The sequence below is a fragment of the Rattus rattus genome, chromosome 17 (genome assembly GCF_011064425.1).
Source record: "Rattus rattus isolate New Zealand chromosome 17, Rrattus_CSIRO_v1, whole genome shotgun sequence".
In the NCBI taxonomy this organism is placed as follows: domain Eukaryota; kingdom Metazoa; phylum Chordata; class Mammalia; order Rodentia; family Muridae; genus Rattus; species Rattus rattus.
This window is the reverse complement of record NC_046170.1, coordinates 2,284,605-2,308,254: the sequence shown is the minus strand read 5'-3', so window position 1 is coordinate 2,308,254 and position 23,650 is coordinate 2,284,605. Positions and strand designations below refer to the sequence as shown.

Genomic DNA, 23,650 nt, shown 5'->3' with positions numbered 1-23,650 from the left:
AAAACCCAGTTATTATTCTACTCAGCTACATTAAAATTTTTTCATTATTTTGTGTGTGTGTAAGCTTGCTTGTGCTACAGCCCACATGTGAGGGTTAGAAGACAGCTTGCCGGAGTTTGTTCTTTCCACCATGTTGGTTCTTTGCAGAAGGATTAGGTTGTTGGGGTCGGTAGCCTTGGACACTTAGTCTGTCAGCTGAGCCTCTTAACTTCTTACTGCCTTTTTGGGGGGGGAGTGACTTTTAGTAATAAAATAGTAAGAGAAAGGGTGACAGTGGAGCTTGTGTATAAGGCCCTAATGCCTCAGAAATAGGGGCTGATCTTCAGAAGTCAGATGGGTACTAGAAACTCTTACAAAGGGTTTCTAACCATCCTTGACTAATCAACCATTCTTACTGCCTTCAGATGTATGATTACAGCTTGGATATGTGGAGCTTGGGCTGTATGTTAGCAAGCATGATATTCCGAAAGGAGCCATTCTTCCATGGGCAGGACAACTATGACCAGGTGAGCAGATTTGGTCACTGTTATGTCACAAATGCTGAGAAATAACATGAGCCATGAGTGTCACTCATTATATATGGCTACTGTGTAAACTGATGAGTTGTTCAGAATTTTGTCTGTTTGTACGAGATCCTAAAGTGTGCAGACATTTGTTATCCATGCTGAACCTTCAAGATGGGTCTAAGAAGTACGGTACCTCTTTGTTGCAGTAAATCCCCAACCCCAACAAGCCCATGCACAAAACACACAACTCAGTCACAAAATGTATAAGCCGCACGCCTAGGGTGGCAGATCCACCACTACACCACTCTGTTCCCCAGCTATGAGATCCTTTGCTACTTACGACTTCTCTGGGCCATGTGGCTTTGCTCCATCTTCCTTCCACCTCCTCTTCCTCTTTCTCTCCTTCCTCTCTTCCCCCTCTCTAAAACCTCCAGCCCCACCTTTCCCTTCCACTGCCCAATCACAGGCTCTATCCTTTATTTGACCAGTTAAAATGGGGAGAAGGTTCACATGAAATCACCTGAGTATGTGGTCCACTCCTCCTTGGGGCAGCCTCTCTTAAAGCAGAATTAACACCAGAATACAGACAGCACCAGGACAACCCACAACATTTCTCCCTTTATGGCCAATTAAAAAGCTCTTTTTTTTTTTTTTTGCAGATAAAAATTGAACACAACTATTATGTATAATTAATGTAATTTATGAAATACAAGATATACTTGACACCCAAATTGTCATATATGTCAATTTAGATAAAGCCATCTATCCTAACTTAAAAAGCTTACAATTTTATATCTGAATTATGTCCTGGTTTTTAGCTTGTCTGAAAATCTGAAAATCATCCTCTCAAATCTATTATCATCTCTCTTAGTGTTAAACAGCTTGAGTTTGCTATGAGACTATAACTGGTCTTCAACCCTGTCAAAAATCCATGAATGACTTAAATAATTACCTGAAAATATTGGAAGCACAAAACATAGTTTCCAGAAACTTAGCCAATTTGTAAAGATAGCCGACTACCTGGACAGTTTCTCATTCCTCAAAGTGTTGGAGCATCAGTCTTCAGCCTTTGGGCCAGGATCGCCTGACAGACCTTGGTAAAGCAGGATTAGGAAGGACTGCTCACCCTGACAGACCTTTGTAAAGCAGAAGTAGGAAGGACTGCTCACCCTGACAGACCTTTGTAAAGCAGGAGTAGGAAGGACTGCTCACCCTGACAGAACTTTGTAAAGCAGGAGTAGGAAGGACTGCTCACCCTGTCTTGGCAGAGCTCTCAGTTGACTATTGTTAGTGTGTCCTTTCCCTGGACAGTATTTTTGTCTGTAGATGAATTGAGGCAATTTTTGCCCAGTGGCTGTCTCGCCACAACTAGAGCAACTCCAATGATGCTCAGTTTCTTCTTTTAACCAAGAAAGGGTGCTGTCAGGAGCAGATGTGTTTCTAGTCAAATGATCTTTGATAATGAAATAGCTTTAAATGTCAGATTCTGTGGATTTTTGACATCTTTGAAGACGATGTAAAGTATATTTGAATTGTTAAACCTTAATTATTTTTAGTAATTTCTTAATTATTCTTGAGTAAATTAAAAACACTTTATTATAATTAAGTCAGAATATAATATAATCATGAGTTTACATTCTGGCCCTTCACTCGTGTTACTTAGTCATCCGCAACAGTTTGTAACGGCTGTTAGCAGGACTGGGTCCAAGCTCTGTGTTCTTTGAAGAGTTGTACAGGCTTAATGCCTGTCAAAGAGTAACAATATTAATTTTAAGTCTTGCATCAATATAATAAATTTACATCAGTGAAAACTTTAACTCTGTATCAATCTATAAATTATATATCTGTAAAATTACAGCTTCAATTTGCATTAATCATAAGGGTTTCTACCCACATCAGATATGGCTGTGTAATGTGATAACCTGTCCCTATGACAACCCACAGCACCTCTTTGTCTAACAAAATCAGATTCTTGTCATCACATAACAATGTCCCCAAAGATACTAGTATCTAAATACGTCAACCCTTTACAAGCAGCTTAGAAACTTGGATTCATGTGAGACTTGTGTCCTTAAGTTTTTTGTTTATCTTAGACTCAGGTCTCTGTTAAGTTCCTAAAGATCTGAGTAACATGGAATCTCCTGATTCCCAGGTCCGGCTCAGTGCTCTCTAAAGGCTCACAGAAAGCCCTGTGGTTGGCGGTTTGGTCAGTTTGTTTTGTGTTTCAGCTTGTTCGAATTGCCAAGGTTCTGGGGACAGATGACCTGTATGGGTATCTGAAGAAGTACCACATAGACCTAGACCCACACTTCAATGATATCCTGGGACAGTAAGTAAAAAGAGAAGGGGTCAGGGAACGGGGAGGAAGGAAGGATGCACCTTGTTGGAATGTTAGATAAAATCCATTTTCTTTTCCCTTTTCTAACATCAATATTGATGTTGGTTGCTATGTAGACCAGAGCTAGTCTTCAACTCACAGAGATCTACCTGCCTTAGCCTTCTAAGTGCTAGGACTCCTACTAAGAAATGGAAGACAAGCCATGTGTAGACATGGAAATCTCTAATCACAACACCTGGAAGGCTGAGGCAGGAGGATCATTGAACTTGAAGCCAGCCTGACAATCATGAGATCCTGTGGAAATAAATAGAAGACAAAATCATAATGTTACAGGGGAAAAAATGTTACTCTGGTTAAAGCATGTACTTAAAAATTTTTTAAATTACTTCTTTCTGGTTTATATGTAAGCGTGTTTTATCTGTTTACGTGTATATACCATGTGTGTATTGATGACTGCAGAGTCACAATAGGGTTTTCTGAAACTGGAGTGAGGGGTGGGTGTGAGCCACCATGTGATTGTCAGAAATTGAACTCAACCTCTAGAGGAGCTGACGCCATCTCCCCAGCCCTGAATATATTTATTTTGGCGACAAATCTGGGAAAACTATGTTTCTTTGAATAAGAAATGAATAGCTGATTTTCTGAATTAAGTTTTACAATAAATACTAAGGATACTGAGTTTTCAGGTACAGTAGATCGTGTGGTTTAGAGTTTTGTTGGTTTGACAAGGTCTTCCTGCACAGCCCTGGCTGGCCTCAGGCTGAGTGCTATTGCAGATGTGCACCACCATGGCCAGCCCCACTGCAGCTATAAGGAAATGCTTGCCTGGCGTCTTCACACATTATTATAGAAAACTACTTGTTTCTAGAGCCAACTCTCTCATTCTGTCCACCAGGCTGCACTCATGGTGAAAAAACCAGGCCATAAGAATAATCCAGAAAGATTGAACCAATTCTCACTCAGATGTAGAAGTTTTAAACAAATTCTGTTTATCTAATGATTGAGCAGTTTGGTGTCAGTACATCGTGGTTATAACTGGGTGTGGGGGTTGAGGAAGCGTCGGTTATGTGAAGTGGGTGCCTCCAAGAATGAGCTTCAGCTACTTCACACTGGTCTAAGGAGTCACTGGGGTTGGGTCTAGTAGGGGAGAATTTTTTGTGTAGTTTAGTCTCAGAATAGTAATGATACACTGTTTTTCTTAGGCATTCACGGAAGCGCTGGGAAAACTTTATCCATAGTGAGAACAGACACCTCGTCAGCCCCGAGGCCCTAGATCTTCTTGACAAGCTCCTGCGGTACGACCATCAACAGAGATTGACCGCCAAAGAGGCCATGGAGCACCCGTACTTCTGTGAGTTTGTGTTTTGTTTTTAAGAATTATTATGTATGAAAGTACACTGTAGCTATCTTCATGCACACAAGAAGAGGTGTCAGAGCTCATTACTGATGGTTGTGAGCCATGTGGTTGCTGGAAATTGAACTCAGAACCTCTGGAAAGCAGTCGGTGGTTTTAACCTCTGAGCCATCTCTCCAGCCATTGCCCCCCATGTGCTTCTAAAGGAAGCAGTGTGTGAATAAGAGGGCTCTGAGGTGAGGGAACAGCAGGTGTGACAACTGGACTCCGACCTTTGACATCTCCCATACAGCGTGCGTGCTCCTTCTGGACCTGCTTATGGTTTGAGTGTTAGTAGTTCTCCCCATTGAAATTTCACACACACCTTGCCCATGTACTTGAAGAGGTAGCTGAGTCTGGTCATGGAAGAGGCTGAGAGAGATGAAGTTGAGTAGACTTAGTTCTCTCTGAATCAAGATGAACTCTGTCCTGTAAGGCTTCTGTGTGTTGTTTGACTACTATGTGTTCTTTTCCTTTTTACCTCTGGAGTTAACTAATTCCTAATAATAACTAACACGAAGAATATGTTGCTACAGTTTCAAATTTACAGCAGAAGTTTAAGGTGACAAAAAATATACAGGGTCTTCTCTTTTAGCCTTCTATGGCTGAAGACAGGCAACATTCAATTGTCTGCTTTCTAATTTCCAACACAGAGCTGCTTTTACCCTGTGGGGTTGGCCACTTTAAGGATATTGGTATTATTGGTATAGCCCGGAGTGGTGGCACACACCTTTAAGTTGGCCGTTCAGGAGGTAGTCAGATCTTTGAGGTCTGTCTTTATTTAAATAGTCAGGTAATCCCAGAACTCGAGAGGCAGGTGGATCCCTGAGTTCAAGGCCAGTCTGAACTACAAAGTGAGTTCCAGTATAGTCAGCCAGGGCTACACACAGAAAACCTGACTCAAACAGAAACAATGAAACAGAAAACAATACTAATGTAAACTCATAAGGCACGCATATGCATGAAGACTGTACATTTGAGGCCATCTAAGGTATGTAGTGAGATCTGTCTCAGAAATAATAATGAAAACAACCTGATGAAGGTTCCATCCACATAATTCATTATTGATTAAATAAGCTCAGTATTTGACTGCTCCTTACAGTGGCTGCCATTGGCTCTTTCATTCACCTTTTCACACGTGCTTGTCACTGTGTGCTTTAAAGAATGAAGGCAAGTTTGACACTGGTACTCAAGGAGGAATTGGTATAGATTTGAACAGTGCTAAGTTAGGATTTCTGTGCTTTTTTAGCAGTTGGGTCTATATTCTAAGGAAATAGAAAAATTACCTAGAAAAAAATTCCCCAGTGGGCATGAGGCCACCGTGGCTAAGCTGGAGGATCATCGGGGTGAAGAAGAGTGAGTTCAGGGCTTCTCTGAGCACCTTGTAAAACTTCATTCCAAAATCAAATGTTTGGTGGGAGTTGAGGAGGTGACTTGGTGGTAGATTGATTGCCATAGCGTGTGTGAAACTGGGTTCTAGACCCTGCTCTGAGGGGGGAAAATAAGGAACTATTTCCTGATCTGGCTTGGTGCCTGGTTTTGTTTTGTTTTGTTTATAACCCGGGTCCCACATAAATGTGTCTGTCTTGATACTGTGGAAAAAGAAAGGCAGTTGGCTATGGTGTTCTCTCTGTAACCTCAGTGCCCGTGCTCATGTGGGAAACTTGTGCTCCTCTCTTGCAGACCCGGTGGTGAAGGAGCAGTCCCAGCCTTGTGCTGAGAACACCGTGCTTTCCAGTAGTCTCACCGCAGCACGATGAAGCCTGGGGAATCGACGGTAATGCGGCACTGATGCTTGCCCATAAAACCAACCACCAAACAAACTTGAAGGAAACTGCAGTGTGATAAACAGAGATTCTAATCCTTCCTTCTAAAGGCAAAGAAGAGTAAAGACCTAAGTCTGTCAAAGCAGGAACTCCCCAGTAGTCTGCAGGGCGCTGCGCTGTGCAGTGTGGCAGAGCGCATGGTTCAGGATCTGAGGGACTCTCCCTTTGGAATGCATGGGAGATGAGAAGCTCGGAGTTGTTGTACACGTACCTGCGTTTAACAGGATACCACTGTTGAATTAACCTGTTCGGTCAACAAGCTCTGATATCTGACTTCCTATCTATTCCATTGTGGTCTGATTTTCTTCTATGAGAATTCAGGCTCAAGTTTTAGCAAAAGTCAGCAGTCTATTCTGACACACCAGCCTCATTTACAAAGAAAAAAAAAGGATTAAAACAGTGACAGTATTTTTTTTAAGCTCTTTTACAAATTCATGTGTTCTGTATTTTTTTATGACACGAGCTCTCCAGGAAATGTACCTCATTCCTGCAGTTTTCTTCTAAGTGTATTCATTTGGAAGCAAACTGCCATTGCTCTCGCCATGTCCTCTTTGGTGTCAGAAGATGGCACTATAAATCTCGAGATGCCATGTACAGGTCCCAGGCTCATTAGATGTTACATGCTGTGTGCATAACTTGGGGCTCACCTTTATTGATTTGCCTAACTCTTAAATCTTGTTGCCTTTTTTTTTCTTCTTTTTAGCTTTTTTTCCCCCTCAATGGAAAACCTCACAGTTTCTCAGCTCATCTTTGTGAGGGCTCTACCTTAATGCACACTTTAATACAAAGACTGTCTTTGTTCACAACCATAGCTACAGCTGGAAGTTAGTCTTCAGGCAGCTCAAAGATGGAGGAAACTGTTCTGTTAGGATTTGTTCAGGAAAGCCCTCACAGGTGCAAAAAGACACACGCCATCTTCCCTCCGTTTAACCTGTGACAAACAGATCTGGCTGCAGTCAGGATGATGGGCATTTACAGCTCTGATAGGTCATACATGAATGCGATGGCAAAGAAGTCTCTTGCATGCAGGTGCTGGCTTGTGGGTAAGGCCGTCCTGTGACTCCTGCAGCTGGCTGGAGAGGGCTGGCCATGGCTTGCGGGAGGAAGTGGGGCTCCTGGAGCAAGTGTCAAAGCTTTAGATCCATGTGCTAACCCTTATGTTAGCAAAAGCTAAACTGTGTTTTGGTTTTGTTTTGTTTTGTTTTTTAAATAGGGCTGATTTCATTCATGGGATTGGTCACTGACATGGTTCGCCAGCTAGTCCCCTCCTTGGCTACAGTCACGCCTCAGCACTGGGGACCTAACATGCTTGAGACATCCTCCACATCACACTTAGGGTCTCTTCAGTGACTATTTCATAATGCCATACATTTTTATAAGGTTAGATTGTTTGTTTGAAACATCTGTTTACATTCCAAATTCCAATAAACTTGTATTGGTATTGGTAACAGGTCCATTTCTAAATGCAGATTCTATTTTGTCGTTTGGTCTGTGGGAACTTAAAAAGCAAATGTAACTCTTCTCTTGATAGTATGGAGTTGAGTTTATAATTAGAGTAAGATCTCGGCATTTGCTGCCAGCGCTGATGACCTGACGTAGGGGAACCTACTCCCATGAGCTGTCCTCTCCCCACACCTGTGCTGTCACATGTTACACACAATAAATAAAGTTTTCAAAATCTTCTTTAAGATCCTTTATAAACCAGGACATACATTCAGTTAAGGTTTTCCATAGAGCTCCTGCCTTCTCATGTTGCACCTCTGTGTTTCCATGTATATATTTGTTCTTCCTGAGAATTGGAAACAGCATGGCTGAGAGAGACATGGCCTGTGTTGACATATAATGGGGATTAGTATGGGGGTTGTCATGTGCCATCACAGGAGCCCGGATCCTTGGTGGTTAGGGGTTCCTTTTCTGTTCTCCGACACCATCTCCTTGATTACCCAAGCTTCCTTCTTCTCTAAGTTGTTCAAGAGCTTGTTGGAGGGCCTCAATTGAGCAGTATTCCCACCTTTTTGCCCTAGGTCCTCCAGAGACAGTCCAAACATCTGGGAAGAGAGGTTGGCCACGTTCCTCTCCCCACCCCCTTGACATACTCTGGGAGTGAGGTCTGTGAGTGACAGCCCAGCAGGACATGTTTGCAGCAGTGACAGCATTTCACCTCTCTCCCACCTTGGGCTTGAAATGCTTATTACTCCCTCTGAGCCTGTACTTGATGCTTAGGCTGGCCTTGCCCAAACCGCAGTATCTAGTGGGCCTCTTTGACCTGTCTCCAAACCTACCTTGGTGGACCAGGTACACCTTGGTCCATCCCCCTGGAGATAGTACCTGGGTTTTAAAGAGTGTGTGTGAGTAGGGGTGGGATCCGTTCTATTCAGACTAAGCTAGTAAATTTTCAGTGAATTTTTTTTTAAGCTCATCTCAGTAATTCTCTTTTGTTCGTTTCATTACCTTATTACAGATTAAAAGTGCCTATGACAAGGACTTAATTATTTCCTAATGAAAAGCAAAAATACCCCACAGAGACCTGTGGGGAGCAGGGTATTGTTGCACTGTCATCTCAGGTATGCCTGTGTTGAAGAGCGTGCCCCTGGTGTGATGACAGGCAGCTCCAGGGCTGCGTTCAAATCAGTCTCCTTGGCATCCACAGAGTGACCGCAAGGTTCCTGGACTAAAAGCCATTCTGAGAATAAGTGTGTTGGGGACAGTTTGTTCTTTTCAGACTCCTGTCAGCCGACCTGCTCCTGTCCTTGTAGGTGGCTGGTAGAAGCCACTGCCATGGAATGAGGGCGTGTTTTACTGAGGCTTGATCTGGAAGAGCAGAGTGTCCAGCCAGGTCTTGTGGACCTTACCCTAACATGGCCATGCCTCAGGCACATGGGTTTCCTAGTGGGAAAGAGGGGACTCTCAGTCTAACTATTGAGAGAATGGAGCTGGGAGTCCTTGAAGTTTAGAGAAGGTGGCTGTTGGGGACAGTGAAAGAAAAGATCCAGTAAGAAAAATGTCGTAAAGGTGGGTCTTGAAGAGCTCATACTTCCAAGTATGATACTAGGGGACACTAAGTTCCTGCTGCAAATGCCTGGACAGTGCCCCTGGCTTGGGTCCAGTGGCCCTTGAGAGGTTACCAGGGACCTCAGGGAAACAACTTAGGTCTCCAGGAGCATGTGAATGTGTCAGCAGAGCTACTTGGGGCACAGGAAGGATAGAGTTTATATGTGCACTGAGAGAAATATTAATATAGGAGCCCAGTTAACTTTCTGTCAACACCATGTTAGGTTCCCAGACACGCACAGAGGACAGTCTCCTGCCCACAAGTTACTAGATAAGAGCTGGGGAGAGGTGATTGCAAATGCCAGCCCTTCTGAAAGCAAAAGCAAGCAGGTCTCTTAGGCACACAAGAACCTGAGTTTGTCAGGGAGCTCAATAAATTAAACTGTGTTCTGCCTTTAAAAACAAGCCCCACCGGTGGACAGTGGGGAAGGGAGTGGCCAAGAGTGCTTGCTTTTGCCGCCATGTGGGCGTTCTCGGTTGTAGAACCTAGCAAGGTCGGATTATACAACAGACGCATACTTTTGTGTCGACCAACATGTGCTACAAATGTGACACTTGACCCTGAACTGCATGTATTGGGGACTTTTTAAAAGAAAAAACAAACTTTGAATCAATAAATTAACGGTTTTTCCACCTGGTGGCTCTTCTTGCTGTGAATGATGAATTGGGGACATGGCAAGTTTGGATAGCCTTCAAGAACCAAGGAGCCTTCTGTTTGCAGGAAAAAACACTGCCTGTGTTGTGGTCTTTTTCCAAAAGAACACTACAAACCCAGTTCCTCAGTGTAGTCCTGGATGACTGATGTGGTGCCATGTCGAATTCTGTTTAAATAAATAAAATTTATGTTGACAATTCCTGACCTTCTCAACTAGGAGACAGACAGTTGCTTCAGACCTTAGCTTGCACTTGGGGTGTGGGGTGGGCCATAAACTCGGAGCTTTGAAGACCTGTGGTGGCTGAAGCATTCACTTCGGTGTGGAGATTTCTTTAGGAGTGAAACTAGTGGCATCACTCAAGACCCCTGCTTCTCAGAAGTAGCTTGATGACTAACCTTGGGCCCTGAGCTCAGGCATTTGTAGAAGTCCCTTTCCACCACTACGTGCAGCACACAGGTGGGTGTGTGTGCCTGCTGTCATGTGGCTGATGGTACAGGTCTTCCGTGATGTAGTTCTTTTCCCTAACTGATCCCCCTTGATTGGAGAAGAGCTGAAGAGTTTGAAGGCAGTGTAATTTCTTAACATGCGTGGGCAGCCTTGTGACTTTTAAGCAGTGGAAAGAACCCTTTCCCCAAAGTAACTGAGACAGCTTACTAGATGCCAAGTGCCTTCTACATTGTGATCAATAAAATCCTGTCACTGGCCTCTCAACCACTCACTTTACCACGATGGGTATGGAGGAGACCAGGCTGGACAGCTTGGTTGTTTGCAGAACCCAGTTGAAAATTTGAGCCCACTTGCAGCCTACAATGGTAGTGGCCTTTTTCCCTGAACAAATACCAAGTCCTCTGATTCCAAAACTCAAGACCTCCTTGGTAAATGTGTCAGATCTGAGAAATGGGCTGGATCTGTTGTCTGGCTTGCAGGATGGTCACAAGGCATCTGCCTAAGCACCTACACTTGAAGGACAGGGCAGAATAGATTGTGACATGTGGCCAGAGTTTCTCTCAGAAGGTCAGGCCGATGGCTACCTTTGTTGGGGGTCAAAGAACAGGAAGAGGATACTTCAAGGCCTGGGCTCATGCTGTGAGTGTCCCATCAAGTGTCGTGGAGAAGACAAGCTTACATCTTGTCCCCAGCCCTGTCCCAAGTGGCCTACCTCACTCTGGCTCAGATTGATTAATGCCCTCTTTCCCCTCCTCCCGTCTCTCCCCAGGTCTGTTGCGGTTCCTCCCACTTTTCCATAAGCAGAACAAGAACCAAATCAAAACGTCTTAACGCGTGTAGCGAGATCACGTCCCGAGAGCAGACACAAAATGGTGGCAGGCTTGGCGAACAGGAACTAGACCACCCGAAGGGCAGCCCACCACCGTAAATCAGACCTCACTTCCGAATGTAAAAGGTTCACATGCCTTTGGCTTCCTGTTGACTTCCTCCTGACCCAGAAAGCATGGGAAATGTGAAGGGTATGCAAAAATGGTTGTTGGTTACTATTGCTCTCCGTGCCCTCGACCCATCCCGTGGCTGCCTGTTGCTCCAGCAAACCCCAAGGACTAGCTGACCACAGACTCCACAAATGGGATGGGGGCAGTGTATGGCATGGTGGGCAGTTACATATTATTTTAAAAGTATATATATTATTGAATAAAACGTTTTAAAAGAAGTGGATGGAGCGTATTCAGTGTGGAAGGGGCCATTGACCAAGACCTGTGGACAGAGAGGACTGAGTCATCAGTGCACTTGTGCCAAGTTCTAGAGGGAAGCAGGGCCAGGATGGCATGTTGTCAGACAGAGTGAACAGTCTGGCGTCTACATAGGCTGGGAGAGCTGCCCGTGTCTTGACTGCAGTCCCCATCGTGTGTCCACCCTTACCTCTTCCAAATGAGTGGCTCAGTATTTGAGGGGGATAAATGCCCCCATGGTGACTTCAGGAGAATGCTGTAAGCTGCCCTTTGCAGTTTCTTTGCTCATGCCTCAACATTTCCTATTACTCAGTTACGCCTACTCCCTTCTGAAGAAATGCCTTAGTCCTGGAGGCAGGTTGAAATCTAACCAATGGGAAGGAGGGATCAAGCCACAGCTACTGCTCATCCTGCCCTCATACTCCCTGGAAAGATAGAGGAGAGCAATTCTCACATGTGTGCATGCGGAAGCCGTTAACAGGAAACTGCCAGTTTACAGAGCCCTTTCAATGTCCTCAGAGGATTGATCCCAGCACGGCTGTGCAGGTGGTGTAAACACAGCTGGGGGTCAGCTAGCCACTGGCCATTCTCACACTGCCTATGGAGCACAGAGGCCCTAGCAGGTTTGGGTGCCAGCTTGCTCCTCAAAGGGCCACTGTCTCTGGACTCATCTGCCACTGGTTCTGAATGCCATGTGACTCTGAGTGTGAATTAAAGTGATTATGTGGGAAGGAAATAACGGGCCCCTTCAGGGCCACCATGGTGTCAGTGCCCTTTGAACGCATTTCCATCAGATCCAGTCAGCTTACCTGGTGTGAAAACATACCCCACCCCACCCTCCAGTGGACACCAGCAAGTACCCTCCAGACCACTGACCATAGACCAAAAAGCCAATGGGCTACAAGCACCTTGCCTTGGTTTCTTTTTGTTTGCTTGCTTGAGGCAGGGTTTCTCTGTAACCTTGACTAACCTGGGACTCACTCTAGACCAGTCTGCCTCTGGAGTGCTGGGATTAAAGGTGCATGCCTTGCCTTTGGGTCTAACCCTACCCTGGCTTACTGTTCTCAAGCTGTCTCCAGGGAGCCTTGTCAATGCAAGGCTCTAGAAAGTCCAGCATTAGTAGCTCATTCAGTGTTCTTGAGGATGTACACAGTGGGTACGTGCTTCCTCCACAGACCTGTGCACAGACCAGGCCCTGTGCAGATGTGGAGGGTCTCTGTGCTGGACAGACGGGTGTGGAGATCCAGCAGTGCTCATAAAGAACTAGGAAGGTTAACTTAGTCCTTGGGCTTTTCCTGCTTTTTAACCCAGTTCTTCGTTTCCCACCGTGGAAGTCATACTTTTCAGAAATCCCAGGCCTATCAGATAGATACTCTTGGGTTTTGTGGGTGGCAGGAAAGGAAAAGACGGAAGGGGAAGGGAGCGGAGGGGAGGGGAGGGGGAGTTTTCACTTGGTTTTGACTTTGAGGAGAGCACCTGGACCCTACTAACCTGAGAACCCGAGCCCATCCACAGCACACATGGTTGTAAGAGAACCCTTGCAACTTCATTAGTCCTGAATGTCTTTTCTGACTGCTTGTAGTTAAAAAAGAAAAAAGTTCAAATGTTATCGAGAGTTATAGTTAAAACCCCTCCAAGCCATGCTGTTGCCCAGTCTGATCTGTTGTTTTTTGTTTTTTGTTTTTTCATTTGTTTCTATAAACCCTTATTGTCATCTAAATTTACAGTGACTTTCATGGGATGCGAATGTAAAAAGAATGATTTGTTTTCTCCAGTGTTTCCAGTTGACAGTAAAACTCCGAGTCAGCATGCATACGTCTGCCTCGTCTGTTTCCATGGCTACACGGTGTTCCACTGTGTGCTGTGCCAGAGTTAAAGCAGTTCCTTCAGAGACGCTGGCTGTTTCCAGTTGTTCAGAATCGCTAAGTGAGCACCTTTGCTCCACATTGTAGGTGGGGTGTATATAGGATAAAAATCACTTTTTAAAGGGGTTTAAAGGACTTCAGCTTTCCCTTTCAAAATTTGTATTATATGTGCGCATGCACGATGGGCTGGGGTCGGGGTGGAGGAGGGTGGGGAGGACCAACATGACCAGATGGCCAGGAGGTAGAAAGGATGGACTGTTCTTCCCAGAATGCAGTTTCCAGGGCTGTTAACAAAAGCTGCCTCTCACATGCGTTTTGCTAAGAAGCCAGACTCAAAGGCTGCCTCCTGAATGATGCTGTTTAAGGAGGATGCAGAGCAGATCTCGGTTGTCTGAGTATAGTGTAGCACCAGGGTGTTAGCATGACACCCTTTCGGGGTACTGCAGCATAAATGTGAGGTCACATGCGGCCTTTGTCAAAGCTATCCATCCAAAAGAGCTCATCTTCCTGATAATAAACTTGTAAGCATTTTTTGATTTATCTATTTATTTCATGTATGAATTCACTGTAACTGTCTTCAGACACACCAGAAGAGGGCATCAGATCCCATTACAGATGGTTGTGAGCCACCATGTGGTTGCTGGGAATTGAACTCATGACCTCTGGAAGAGCAGTCGGGTGCTCTTAACCGCTGAGCCATCTCTCCAGCCCACTTGTAAGCATTTTTAAACATCACATGCAGAGACCCAACAGAGTTCCTTCCACTTGACCTCCACACTCTAGGAGCTTCTGCAGTGGCCCAGGTCCCTGTCCTTCACCCGCCAGCTGAATGCTTTCCGTGTTCAGGACACACCCGTGGTTTTGTTCTGGCTAACCGGCATACCTGTGCATCTCACTGCTGTGCCAAAGAAAGGGGATCCGGTTGGGGGTAATGCCAGTCATACCTCCCTATGGCTGCCAAGGCTGAGTTGACCTGAATACCTCCTGTTTCACTGATGACCAGGACCTTGAGCACTGAAAAGATGCTAATGCTTTAAGTGATGCCTTTGTTATTAAATCTATACATTTAAAACCCAGTTTGTGTCATGCATGTATAGGTATGCACATACATGTATGTACGAGTCTGTGTATGTGTGGAGGACATTGTACAGGGTTTTCCTCAGGAACTCATCACCTTTTTTTTTTTTTAAATGATGGCATCAGAGGATCCCATTACAGATGGTGTAAGCCACCATGTGGTTGCTGGGAATTGGACTCAGGACCTCTGGAAGAGCAGTCAGTGCTTCTAACCACTGAGCCATCTCTCCATCTTATTTTTGTCCCAGGTCCTCTCACTGAACCTAGAGCTTCCTTATTTGGCTACGCTGGCTGGGCTTCGAGCCCCAGGGATCCCCCTGTCTCCACCACCCGATTAGAATTACATGTGTGTCCCACTAACACCCAACTCTTTTTTTTTTAAATGTGAATTTTAGGGGCCCAAACTCAAGCCCTTATCCATGGACAGAAAGCACTCTACCAACTGGGTCATGTCCCCAGCCCTCTATAGCTGTGTCAGGATGATCAATTATAATTGTTTTATAGCTACAAACCAGGTGTGGTGTGATACTAACACCTTCGACTAAGCTTCCGTGGGTCAATAAATTAAAAACTTAATAGGTGTCAGATGTGGTGGCACAGACCTTCAATCCCAGCACTCTGGAGACAGAGGCAGGTGCATTGCTATGAATTTGAGGCCAGCCTGTTCTATACAGGACAGCCAGGGCTGTGTGGAGAAACCCTGTCTTACAAACAACAAAAACATTGGTTGATGTGGGCCATGTGGTACACAGCTGTAGTTCTAGCACTCAGGAAGCTGACACAAGAAGATTGAGAGTTTGAAGCCAGCCTCAGGTTCATAGTCAGATCCTGTTCTGGGACTCGAACGGCAAAGAAACCTTTAATTGGTTCATCAGTTGCCTCCAGGCATGGCTCCGAGGACTTGGACCTGACTGGGGTGTTGAGGGAATGAAGAAATGACAGAGACAGAGAGCTGGGATTGGATGGGCGGGGCTCTCTGCAGGAGAAACCATTGCACCGAAGCTCAGCCTGTTTATTACACACAGTTGAGAAGAGTCATTGCAGATAAACAAGGAGGCGTGCTCATGGCATACGGCTGCATCGAGGACACAGGTTTGGCTAATGTTGGTAGAAATGGTCTCTGTGGAGGAGCGGTGTTTGGCCTCTAAACATCTAGGGAAGGAAGCTATGGTGAACATTTTCTACACACACTGTTGATGCCTACGCTGGACCAGAGGAAGGCTTTGCCATTCCTCTGTGGGTTCGAGGCTCTGGGGTCCTTGACATGGCAGTGCCTGTGTCAATAGCATACATCCAGGCAGGATTTCATTTACCATGGCCTTTCTCTGCTCCCTGTAGCTGTGAATGCTGCAGACATTGCTCACATGCTTAATCAAGTCACCTTAGACACTTCAAACTTAGACCACATAATAACCTGTTTTATTTCACGAGCACAGCAGCTAATGAAAAAAATCTCCCAAAGCCATTCAGATACCACAAACCTAAGTTTAAACTCATAAGTTGGAACTGTTAAACATCCATTGTTTACAATTGCAAATTTAAAACCACGGGCATTTCAAAAAAAAAAAATTGAGCGTTTCATATTACCTCCAAAGTCTCAGACCCTGTAATACCTTATCATCCTTAAACATTTCACACATCTTAGATAAGCCTGTCCCTGTCATCAGAAACTCACTCCTCAGTCTGTCAGGCTAGAGATCACAGCTTTGGTCTGTCTACTCATCATAATGTCTGTCTAGAAGCTGAAGAGAGATGGGTCCTCATCTCCCAGGGGACCTGAGTTCAATTCTCAGCACCACCATCAGGTGACTCACAACCACCCATAACTCCAGCTCCCGGACATCAAATGCCTCTTCCACCTCCGTCACCACCTGCATTCACATGTGGGAGCACGTGACTAAACACACGTGGTTAAAAATCAATCATTAGAAACTCATGTCCACCTGTTTTAATATTCCAACAACATGATACACCCTGCCTCGGTTCGGGCTCAAAAGAGGTTAATGGTCAGAGATCTCAGGCAGATCAGAACTGTGAGTTAACGAGCCAAGCCTGTGTCATTGATGGCATCTGTGAGCACGCTCTGTGATACTCCCCCTGAGCTGCTTTTAATGTGCAGATTGGCATCTGTGGTGCTTGTGTGCCTGCCCCCTGGATCTCATTGCTTTACTTCTATACTGCAGTTTCCCTCTCATTGATTGCCTCTCTTCTTTTGTGGTGCGGAGGGCCTGAACCCAGGGTCTGCTGCTTGTTAGGAAAGCACTCTACCACTAAACCACACCCCCAGCCCTCTTGCCTTTTTATTCTGAGACGAGATCTCACGGAGTTGCCCAGTCTGATCTGTATCCAGGTTGGCCTTGAACTTTTGATCCTCCTTCCTCCTGAGTAGCTGGGATTACAGGCCTGACGCACCAGCCCAGGCTCTTGGTGGTCTTTTTATCTGACTACATTCAAATTGTGTTGGTCATTGCTGTCATTGATAATATCCAGTTATCAACAAGGTTTCCGACACTGTGTTGAAGGCTATAAAATATACATACGAGAACTACAATGTCAGAGGCAGCTGGAAAACAAGAACGACACCATCTAAAGCTTCGTTCTGTGAAAGGCCTCATTTAGGTAAACTTGGCTTGCTTTATCTTTGAAGTGAATGTTAGTGACGGAAGTGACCATTCGGTTCTCCATTCAGTCACCTGAATGGAGTGCCTGCCACAGTAGTAGAAACTGACAGGGCCTGGGATACATGATCAGAGTCAAGCATAGTCCATCCCTAAAGGGAATATGTCAAAGCCAAGCCATTCGTCTACATTCCCCTGCCTCTCACCAGCAGGTCGCTACCGCACCCGAAGCTGGGATGTAGTGCTTAGTAAGGCGCGCTGTTGCTCTAAGGAGCACCATGAGCACAGCAGCCCGGGGAGGAAAGGGTTCCTTCACTCAGTCCCATGACAGTTATTATTAAAAGCAGCAAGGGAAGGAACTCAAGCAGGACAGGAACCTGAGGCAGGAGGTGATACGGAGGCCATGGAGAAGTGCTTGCTCCACATGACCTGCTCGGCCTCCTTCCGTACAGACCCGACTACTGGGGCAGAGATGGTACCAGCCGCAAGGGGCTGGGCCTTCCCATCAATCTCTAATTTAAAAATGCCTTCCGGGCTTGCCTACAGCCGGATCCACTGGAGACATGTTTTATCGATTGGGGCCCCTCCTCTCTGATGACTCAGCCCATGTCAAGTTGGCAGAAAACTAGCCAGTACACATAGTAAGTCTTCAACCCCAATATAAAGAACACCACACACAGTCCACACAGATATTTATTGCAGATGAGTAGCTTGGTGAAGCACTGCTTCCCTCTGTCCCAGTGTTTGCTGATTACCAAGATGCCAATGGTGTCCTCGTTTTTTAGAAAAGATTTATGTATATGAGTAGTGCACTGTCGCTGTCTTCAGACGCACCGGAAGAGGGCATCAGATCCCATTACAGATGGTTGTGAGCCACCATGTGGTTGCTGGGAATCGAACTCAGGACCTCTGGAAGAGCAGTCAGTGCTCTTAACCGCTGAGCCACCTCTCCAGCCTGGTATCTTCATTTTTAACTGAGAAGACTGCATAGTTAGCAGAGAGACCTGGTACAAGGCTCCGACAGGATCAGAGAGGTGGCTCAGTGCGTAAGACGTGCTTGCTGCAGAAGCATGGGGGTCTGAGTTCAAATCTTTGGAGCCCATGAAAAAAGTCGGGTATGGCTGAGAGCACCCAGAACCCCAGAACTGCGCAAAGTAGAGACAGGAGGGTTGGTAGGGTTTGCTGGCTGCTAGCCTGGTTCCAGTTTCAGTGACAGACCCTATTTAAAGGGGATAAAAGAAAATGACATAGCAAGATGTCTAATGTCCTTGTCTGTCTTCCCACACACACACACGTGCGTGTATAGCTTATCTAAGGAGAAAGAAAAGGACACTTCACAGAGCTTCTGTGGGCAGGCAAATGACGCAGTTTACCCCTGATTCTGAACAGGTCCATCAGCTGAGCGAGGAGGGACAGAGACAGGCCCCACTGTGGCCTGGAGCCTCAAGTCCAAGACTGAGTCACTGACTCGACACGGAGTGCATAGCTACTTCAAGCGGTGGGCATCTGGTTTGACCCGAGGAATATACCTGCGGGCAACACAGAGGAAACTCATGGTTCAAGTTCAAAAATGAGGGCAAGGAAAGGAAAGGAATGAGAGGTGAATTACTATTTAGACTGTCAAGTGGTGAACAAATAAAGAAGGAGAAAGATTAGGGCATGGAGAATGGGGGTCTCAGCACAGTGCATCAGACAAATCGCCTCTGGAAAGTACACTAGTAAACCGAATAGCGTTCACCTCAAATGCATGTCATCCAGAACCTCAGAACGTAACCTAATTTGGAAAGAGGTGGGTTTCTATGCGGACTTGTGGTGGTTTGCAGGTGGTTTGCCCCCAATGGTTCATATATTTGAATGTTTGGTTCCCCGTGGATGAACTGGTTGAGAATTAGAAGGTATTATAGTGGGACCCCAGATCTTAGCACAACAACTCCATGATGATGCAAATGCCATTCAGACACAGAGACAGAACCACCTGCCAAAACTAAAAGGAATCCATCAAAGTCCATAGTTCTGGGAAGGTCCCGAAATGTGCTAACCTTGCTTTGTAGTTCTGCTTCTGGCTAACTGTTCTTGCTAATTGAAGTGTGTTAACTCAGAACATGGATTTTGTGCTTAAAAGCTCACCCTGAGGAGAGCGCAGACCTCTCCTGGGATCCTGATCCTAACACTTAACAAATGTACACTGGCAAATGAAGACTTTCTATTGGCTTAACTTGTGTCCGAGCAGTCTTCTCTGGTGACTAGCCCACAGCAGCAGGCCTTGTTGGAGGATGTGTGTCACTGCGGGGAGAACTGTGGGGTTTCAGAAGCCTGTGACAAGCTTTATCCCATTCTCTACCTGCTGCCTGTGGATCAGGATGTAAGCTGTTCTCTACTGCTCCAGCGCCATGGCTGCACCACACTCAACAAAATGATGGCCCTGGACTAACCCTCTGGAGCTAGAAGCGAGCCCCCAGTCACATGCTTTCTTATATAGGCTGCTTCGGTCATGCTGTCTCTCCACAGCACTAGAACAGGAACTAAGGCAGTAGTTAAGGATCTCAAAATGGTGTACTGGATTCAAGGTGGGCCTTAAATCTGACGGCGAGTATCCTTATTAGAGGATACAGAAGAGAAGAAAGCGGCCATGAGAAAATGGATGGAGAGTTTTTATATATTACCGTCAGCCAAGAATTACGCAGGCCAGGAAGGATTTTCTTCCCCCTAACACCTTCGAAGTTGAGTGGCTCTGACAACACTGATTTTGGACACCCCACCTCCAGGACAGAAAAACGTTCTGTTGTTTTGGGTCACTGAGGATGTACTATGGTGTCTGTGACGGTTTGAATAAGCTTGGCCCAGGGAATGGCGCTATTAGGAGGTGTGACCTTGTTGGAGTGGGTGTGTCACTGTGGCTTTAACACGGTCATCCTAGCTGCCTGCAAGCCAGTATTCCACTAGCAGCCTTCAGAGGAAGATGTAGAACTCTCAGCTCCTCCTGCACCATGGCTGCCAGGATGCTGTCCTGCTCCCACCTTAATGATTATGGACTGAACCTCTGAACATGTAAGCCGGCCCCAATTAAATGTTGTCCTTATAAGAGTTGCCTTAGTAATGGTGTCTGTTCACAGCAGTAAAACCCTAAGACAGTGTCATTTGTCGTGGCAGCCATAGGAAGTATGAAAGTAAGTTTGTTTTTTATTTTATTTTATTTCCCTTTTTAGACAGGGTCTATGTAGCCTTGGCTGTCCTGGAACTCACTCTGTAGGACTAGACTGGCCTCGAACTCAGAGATCCATCCATCTACTTCTGCCTCTGGAATGCTGGGTAAAAGGTGTGCACCACCAAGCTCGGCAAGATACTTTTGTTAAACAAATTTATAACAATCTAATCTTTTTTTTAAGATTTATTTATTTTATATATGTGAGTACACTGTAGCTGTCTTCAGACACAGCAGAAGAGTATATCAGATCCCATTACAGATGATTGAAGCTACCATGTGGTTGCTGGGAATTGCACTCATGACCTCTGGAAGAGCAGTCAGCGCTCTTAACCACTGAGCCATCTCTCCAGCCCTATAACAATCTAATCTTAATCAAAATTGAGCAATAAATTTACTGTAAAATCTGAATGGAAAAATAAAACCCCATGAATATTAGACAAACTAGTGCAGTGACAATTCTGGAATTTTGATCTCTAAAATAAAAAACACAGAAATATTACAAGAATGTGCTTTCTTTTTAATCCCAGGTGTGGGATATGGGGCCGTTTCAGACTGTCCATAGCAGTTAACTATGATTTGCCTCTTGCTCTAAGCAGAGGCGAGGTTTTGTCTGCTGCAGATAGAATTCTGGGAGATTTTTCAGAGGCTATATAAATGCTACGGCCCCAAGAGGCAGGGTTGGTGGATGGTGGTTGGTGGCTAGTAGTCACGCTTAAAGAAGAAACAAAAGAAAAAAGAAACTAGATTCAGATCTCTCTCTCTCTCTCTCTCTCTCTCTCTCTCTCTCTCTCTCTCCCTTCATTCTCCTTTATCTCCTATCTAGTCATAGGGGGTGAAACCAAGGGCAGGGGGATAGAGGGTGGGGGGAAAAGAATGCACAAAATAACAAAGACCTGTTACAGACTAGCTTTGGAAAAATAGAAAATGTTTGCCCTGTTAGATATCAAGGTACACCACAACACTGACAAAAATGTGGTCTGTATTGGTATAAGAACTGCATTCTTTTTCCCTTTGGATTTTTCAAGGCAAGGTTTCTCTGTACCCTAGCAGTCTTGGAACTCACTGTGTAGAACAGGTAGGCCTCAGAGTCAGAAAGCCATCTGCCTCTGCCCCTCTGCCTCTCTGCCTCTGCCTCTCTCTGCCTCTCTGCCTCTGCCTCTCTGCCTCTGCCTCTGCCCCTCTGCCTCTGCCTCTGCTCTGCCTCTGCCTCTCTGCCTCTCTGCCTCTCTGCCTCTGCCTCTCAGTGCCTCTGCCTCTGTTTCCTCTGCCTCCTCTGCCCCCTGAGTGCTGGGATTAAAGGCCTGCAACTGGTGTTTTGTATAAGCACTTTGAACAGGAGACTAGAAGAGAGAGCTCAGAAAGAGACAGGTGTATATATGGAAACTTACTATACACAAAAATGGTCTTGAAAACCACTGAGAAAAGGAGGTCTCGGACGTGCCACTGACAGGAGTGGGTGGCCTACAGAGGAAAGCAAAGCTGTCAACGCCACTCAGCGGCAGATGCTTCTGAGGTGAATGCTAGGCCTCACAAACCAATAAAGGATGAAGAGCCTCAGTGGAGACGTGGGCAAAAAACACAAACGAGCAATTAAAAAATAAAGTCTCTGTGTGTGTGAGAGGAGGGGTGTGTGTGTGTAGGAAGCTCAGAGAACAACTTGAGGCAGTCACTCATCTATCCTGTGGGTCAGATCCTCAGGCTTCGTGACAGGTGTCTTTACCAACAATCCCTCTTGCCCACCCCAAATAAAAGCAATTACAGACCTGTGAAGAGGGGCGGGAGAGACGGCTCCGTGGTTAAGAGCACTGATTGCTCTTCCAGTAAAACCAGGGCTTGATTCCTAGCTCCCCAGGGCAGCTCACAGCTCTCTGTAACTCCAGGCCCTCTTCTGGCCTCTACAGGCACCAGACACATGGGGGAGGTGGGGCGGTGCATAGACATCCATGCAGGGAGAGACATCTCCATACACATATAATAAAAACATAGAAGGAAGTGACTTTAAATTAATTTTAAATGCCTATGAAAAGATGAGCCAGCCTAATAGTAGTCAGGAAGTGAAAAAAATAAGCCAAAACAACATGTACATAGTTCAGACCTGCAAATTTTAGAAAGCAGACTAATGGTTGTCTCTATACGCATTGTCTGTGGGGACGTCAATGGCTACATGATTTGCAAGAGCCATTCGATCCAACTGGACCGTGTTTATTCCTATCTAGTAACTCTGGAGCAGACACACAAGCCAAAGAAGTTCTCATCCGGGTTTTTAAGGGGAAGATGTATGAAGATGGCCATTCCTGGGGGAGGGGAGAGATAAATGCAGATGCCTGGCTGGGAGGACAGTGATGGATTCCACATGCACTGGTCCAGAGGATGGATCTTAGCAACCACAGCCTTTGAGGCTGTCTGCACACATTAATATGTGATGGGATGAGGGCAGATTAAGGAGGACTGGGCAGGTAGGCATGGAGACAATATACAGAGGCATATAATTATTTCTGAATGTGATATTATGAGTGACTGTAATGTCACTTTTTATAGCTTCCTCAATAATCTGTATTACATTAATCAGAAAAAAAAAAGCCATGACACAGGGCTCAGAACCTCCTGAGGAGTTTAGTTATTACCTTAATTATTTATTAGTCATTCCGTTTTCTATTTCCAGACTTAGTACTGGTGAATTATTTCTAGAAATAATTTACTTTTTCTAAGATATCAAGTGGTTAGTTATATGCAGCATTTAAATCACCATCGAAACTCATACGCCATCATTTCTTTCTTATGTTGAATCGTTTTCCTCCTGAGGATATTCTGAACAATTTAAAAACAAGTTATAAATTATTCACTTGGCTTAGAGTACATAAAGAATCTCCAGATATCATGCAAAAATAAATTCCATATAACAAGTTTCATTTTTATACAGTAATATATTCACATGTTTTTCACGATATCTAGAAATTCTGGCTGGAGTACTCAAAGTTCTGGTGTGAGGGTTGAGTGAGTTAATGCAAGGTAAGGCGTTGCCTATACCTGTCACACAGTAAACGTGTAAACTTTGCAACTATGATCGTTAAAATTGCTAAAGTGATTGCCTTTGCTTCAAACTCTTAAAAACGAATCAGCTGGGGTTGGGGATTTAGCTCAGTGGTAGAGTGCTTGCCTAGCAAGCGCAAGGCCCTGGGTTCGGTCCCCAGCTCCGAAAAAAAAGAAAAAACCAACCAACCAACCAACCAACCAAACAAACAAAAAAAACGAATCAGCTATTGGTTCAACTGGACCAGTCCAATTGTGTTTAATTTTTATTAATTTTCGCTTATATCTTAATGTTCAGGCTTTCTTGTTTTCGGATCAATGCATTTAAAGAGATGTTTTCCCCAGGGTATTGCTTTCACAGTGTCTCACTCACCGTGACTTGAGCAAGCGCTCTACCGCTGAG

At 45.2% G+C, this 23,650-nt stretch overlaps 1 protein-coding gene across 3 annotated transcripts in view; it reads left to right on the top strand.

Moving 5' to 3' along the window:
• Positions 1 to 11,433, top strand: part of Csnk2a2 (casein kinase 2 alpha 2) — a 39,163-nt gene extending 27,730 nt beyond the window's left edge. For all 3 annotated transcript variants that reach the window (XM_032888208.1, XM_032888207.1, XM_032888206.1), the window contains 5 exons: positions 405 to 506; positions 2,735 to 2,835; positions 4,047 to 4,195; positions 5,921 to 6,014; positions 10,987 to 11,433. In XM_032888208.1, the coding sequence (XP_032744099.1) occupies positions 405 to 506; positions 2,735 to 2,835; positions 4,047 to 4,195; positions 5,921 to 5,997 (429 nt within the window). In that variant the 3' untranslated portion in view covers positions 5,998 to 6,014; positions 10,987 to 11,433. The remainder of the gene's footprint in view (positions 1 to 404; positions 507 to 2,734; positions 2,836 to 4,046; positions 4,196 to 5,920; positions 6,015 to 10,986) is intronic.
• Positions 11,434 to 23,650: the final 12,217 nt, after the last annotated feature.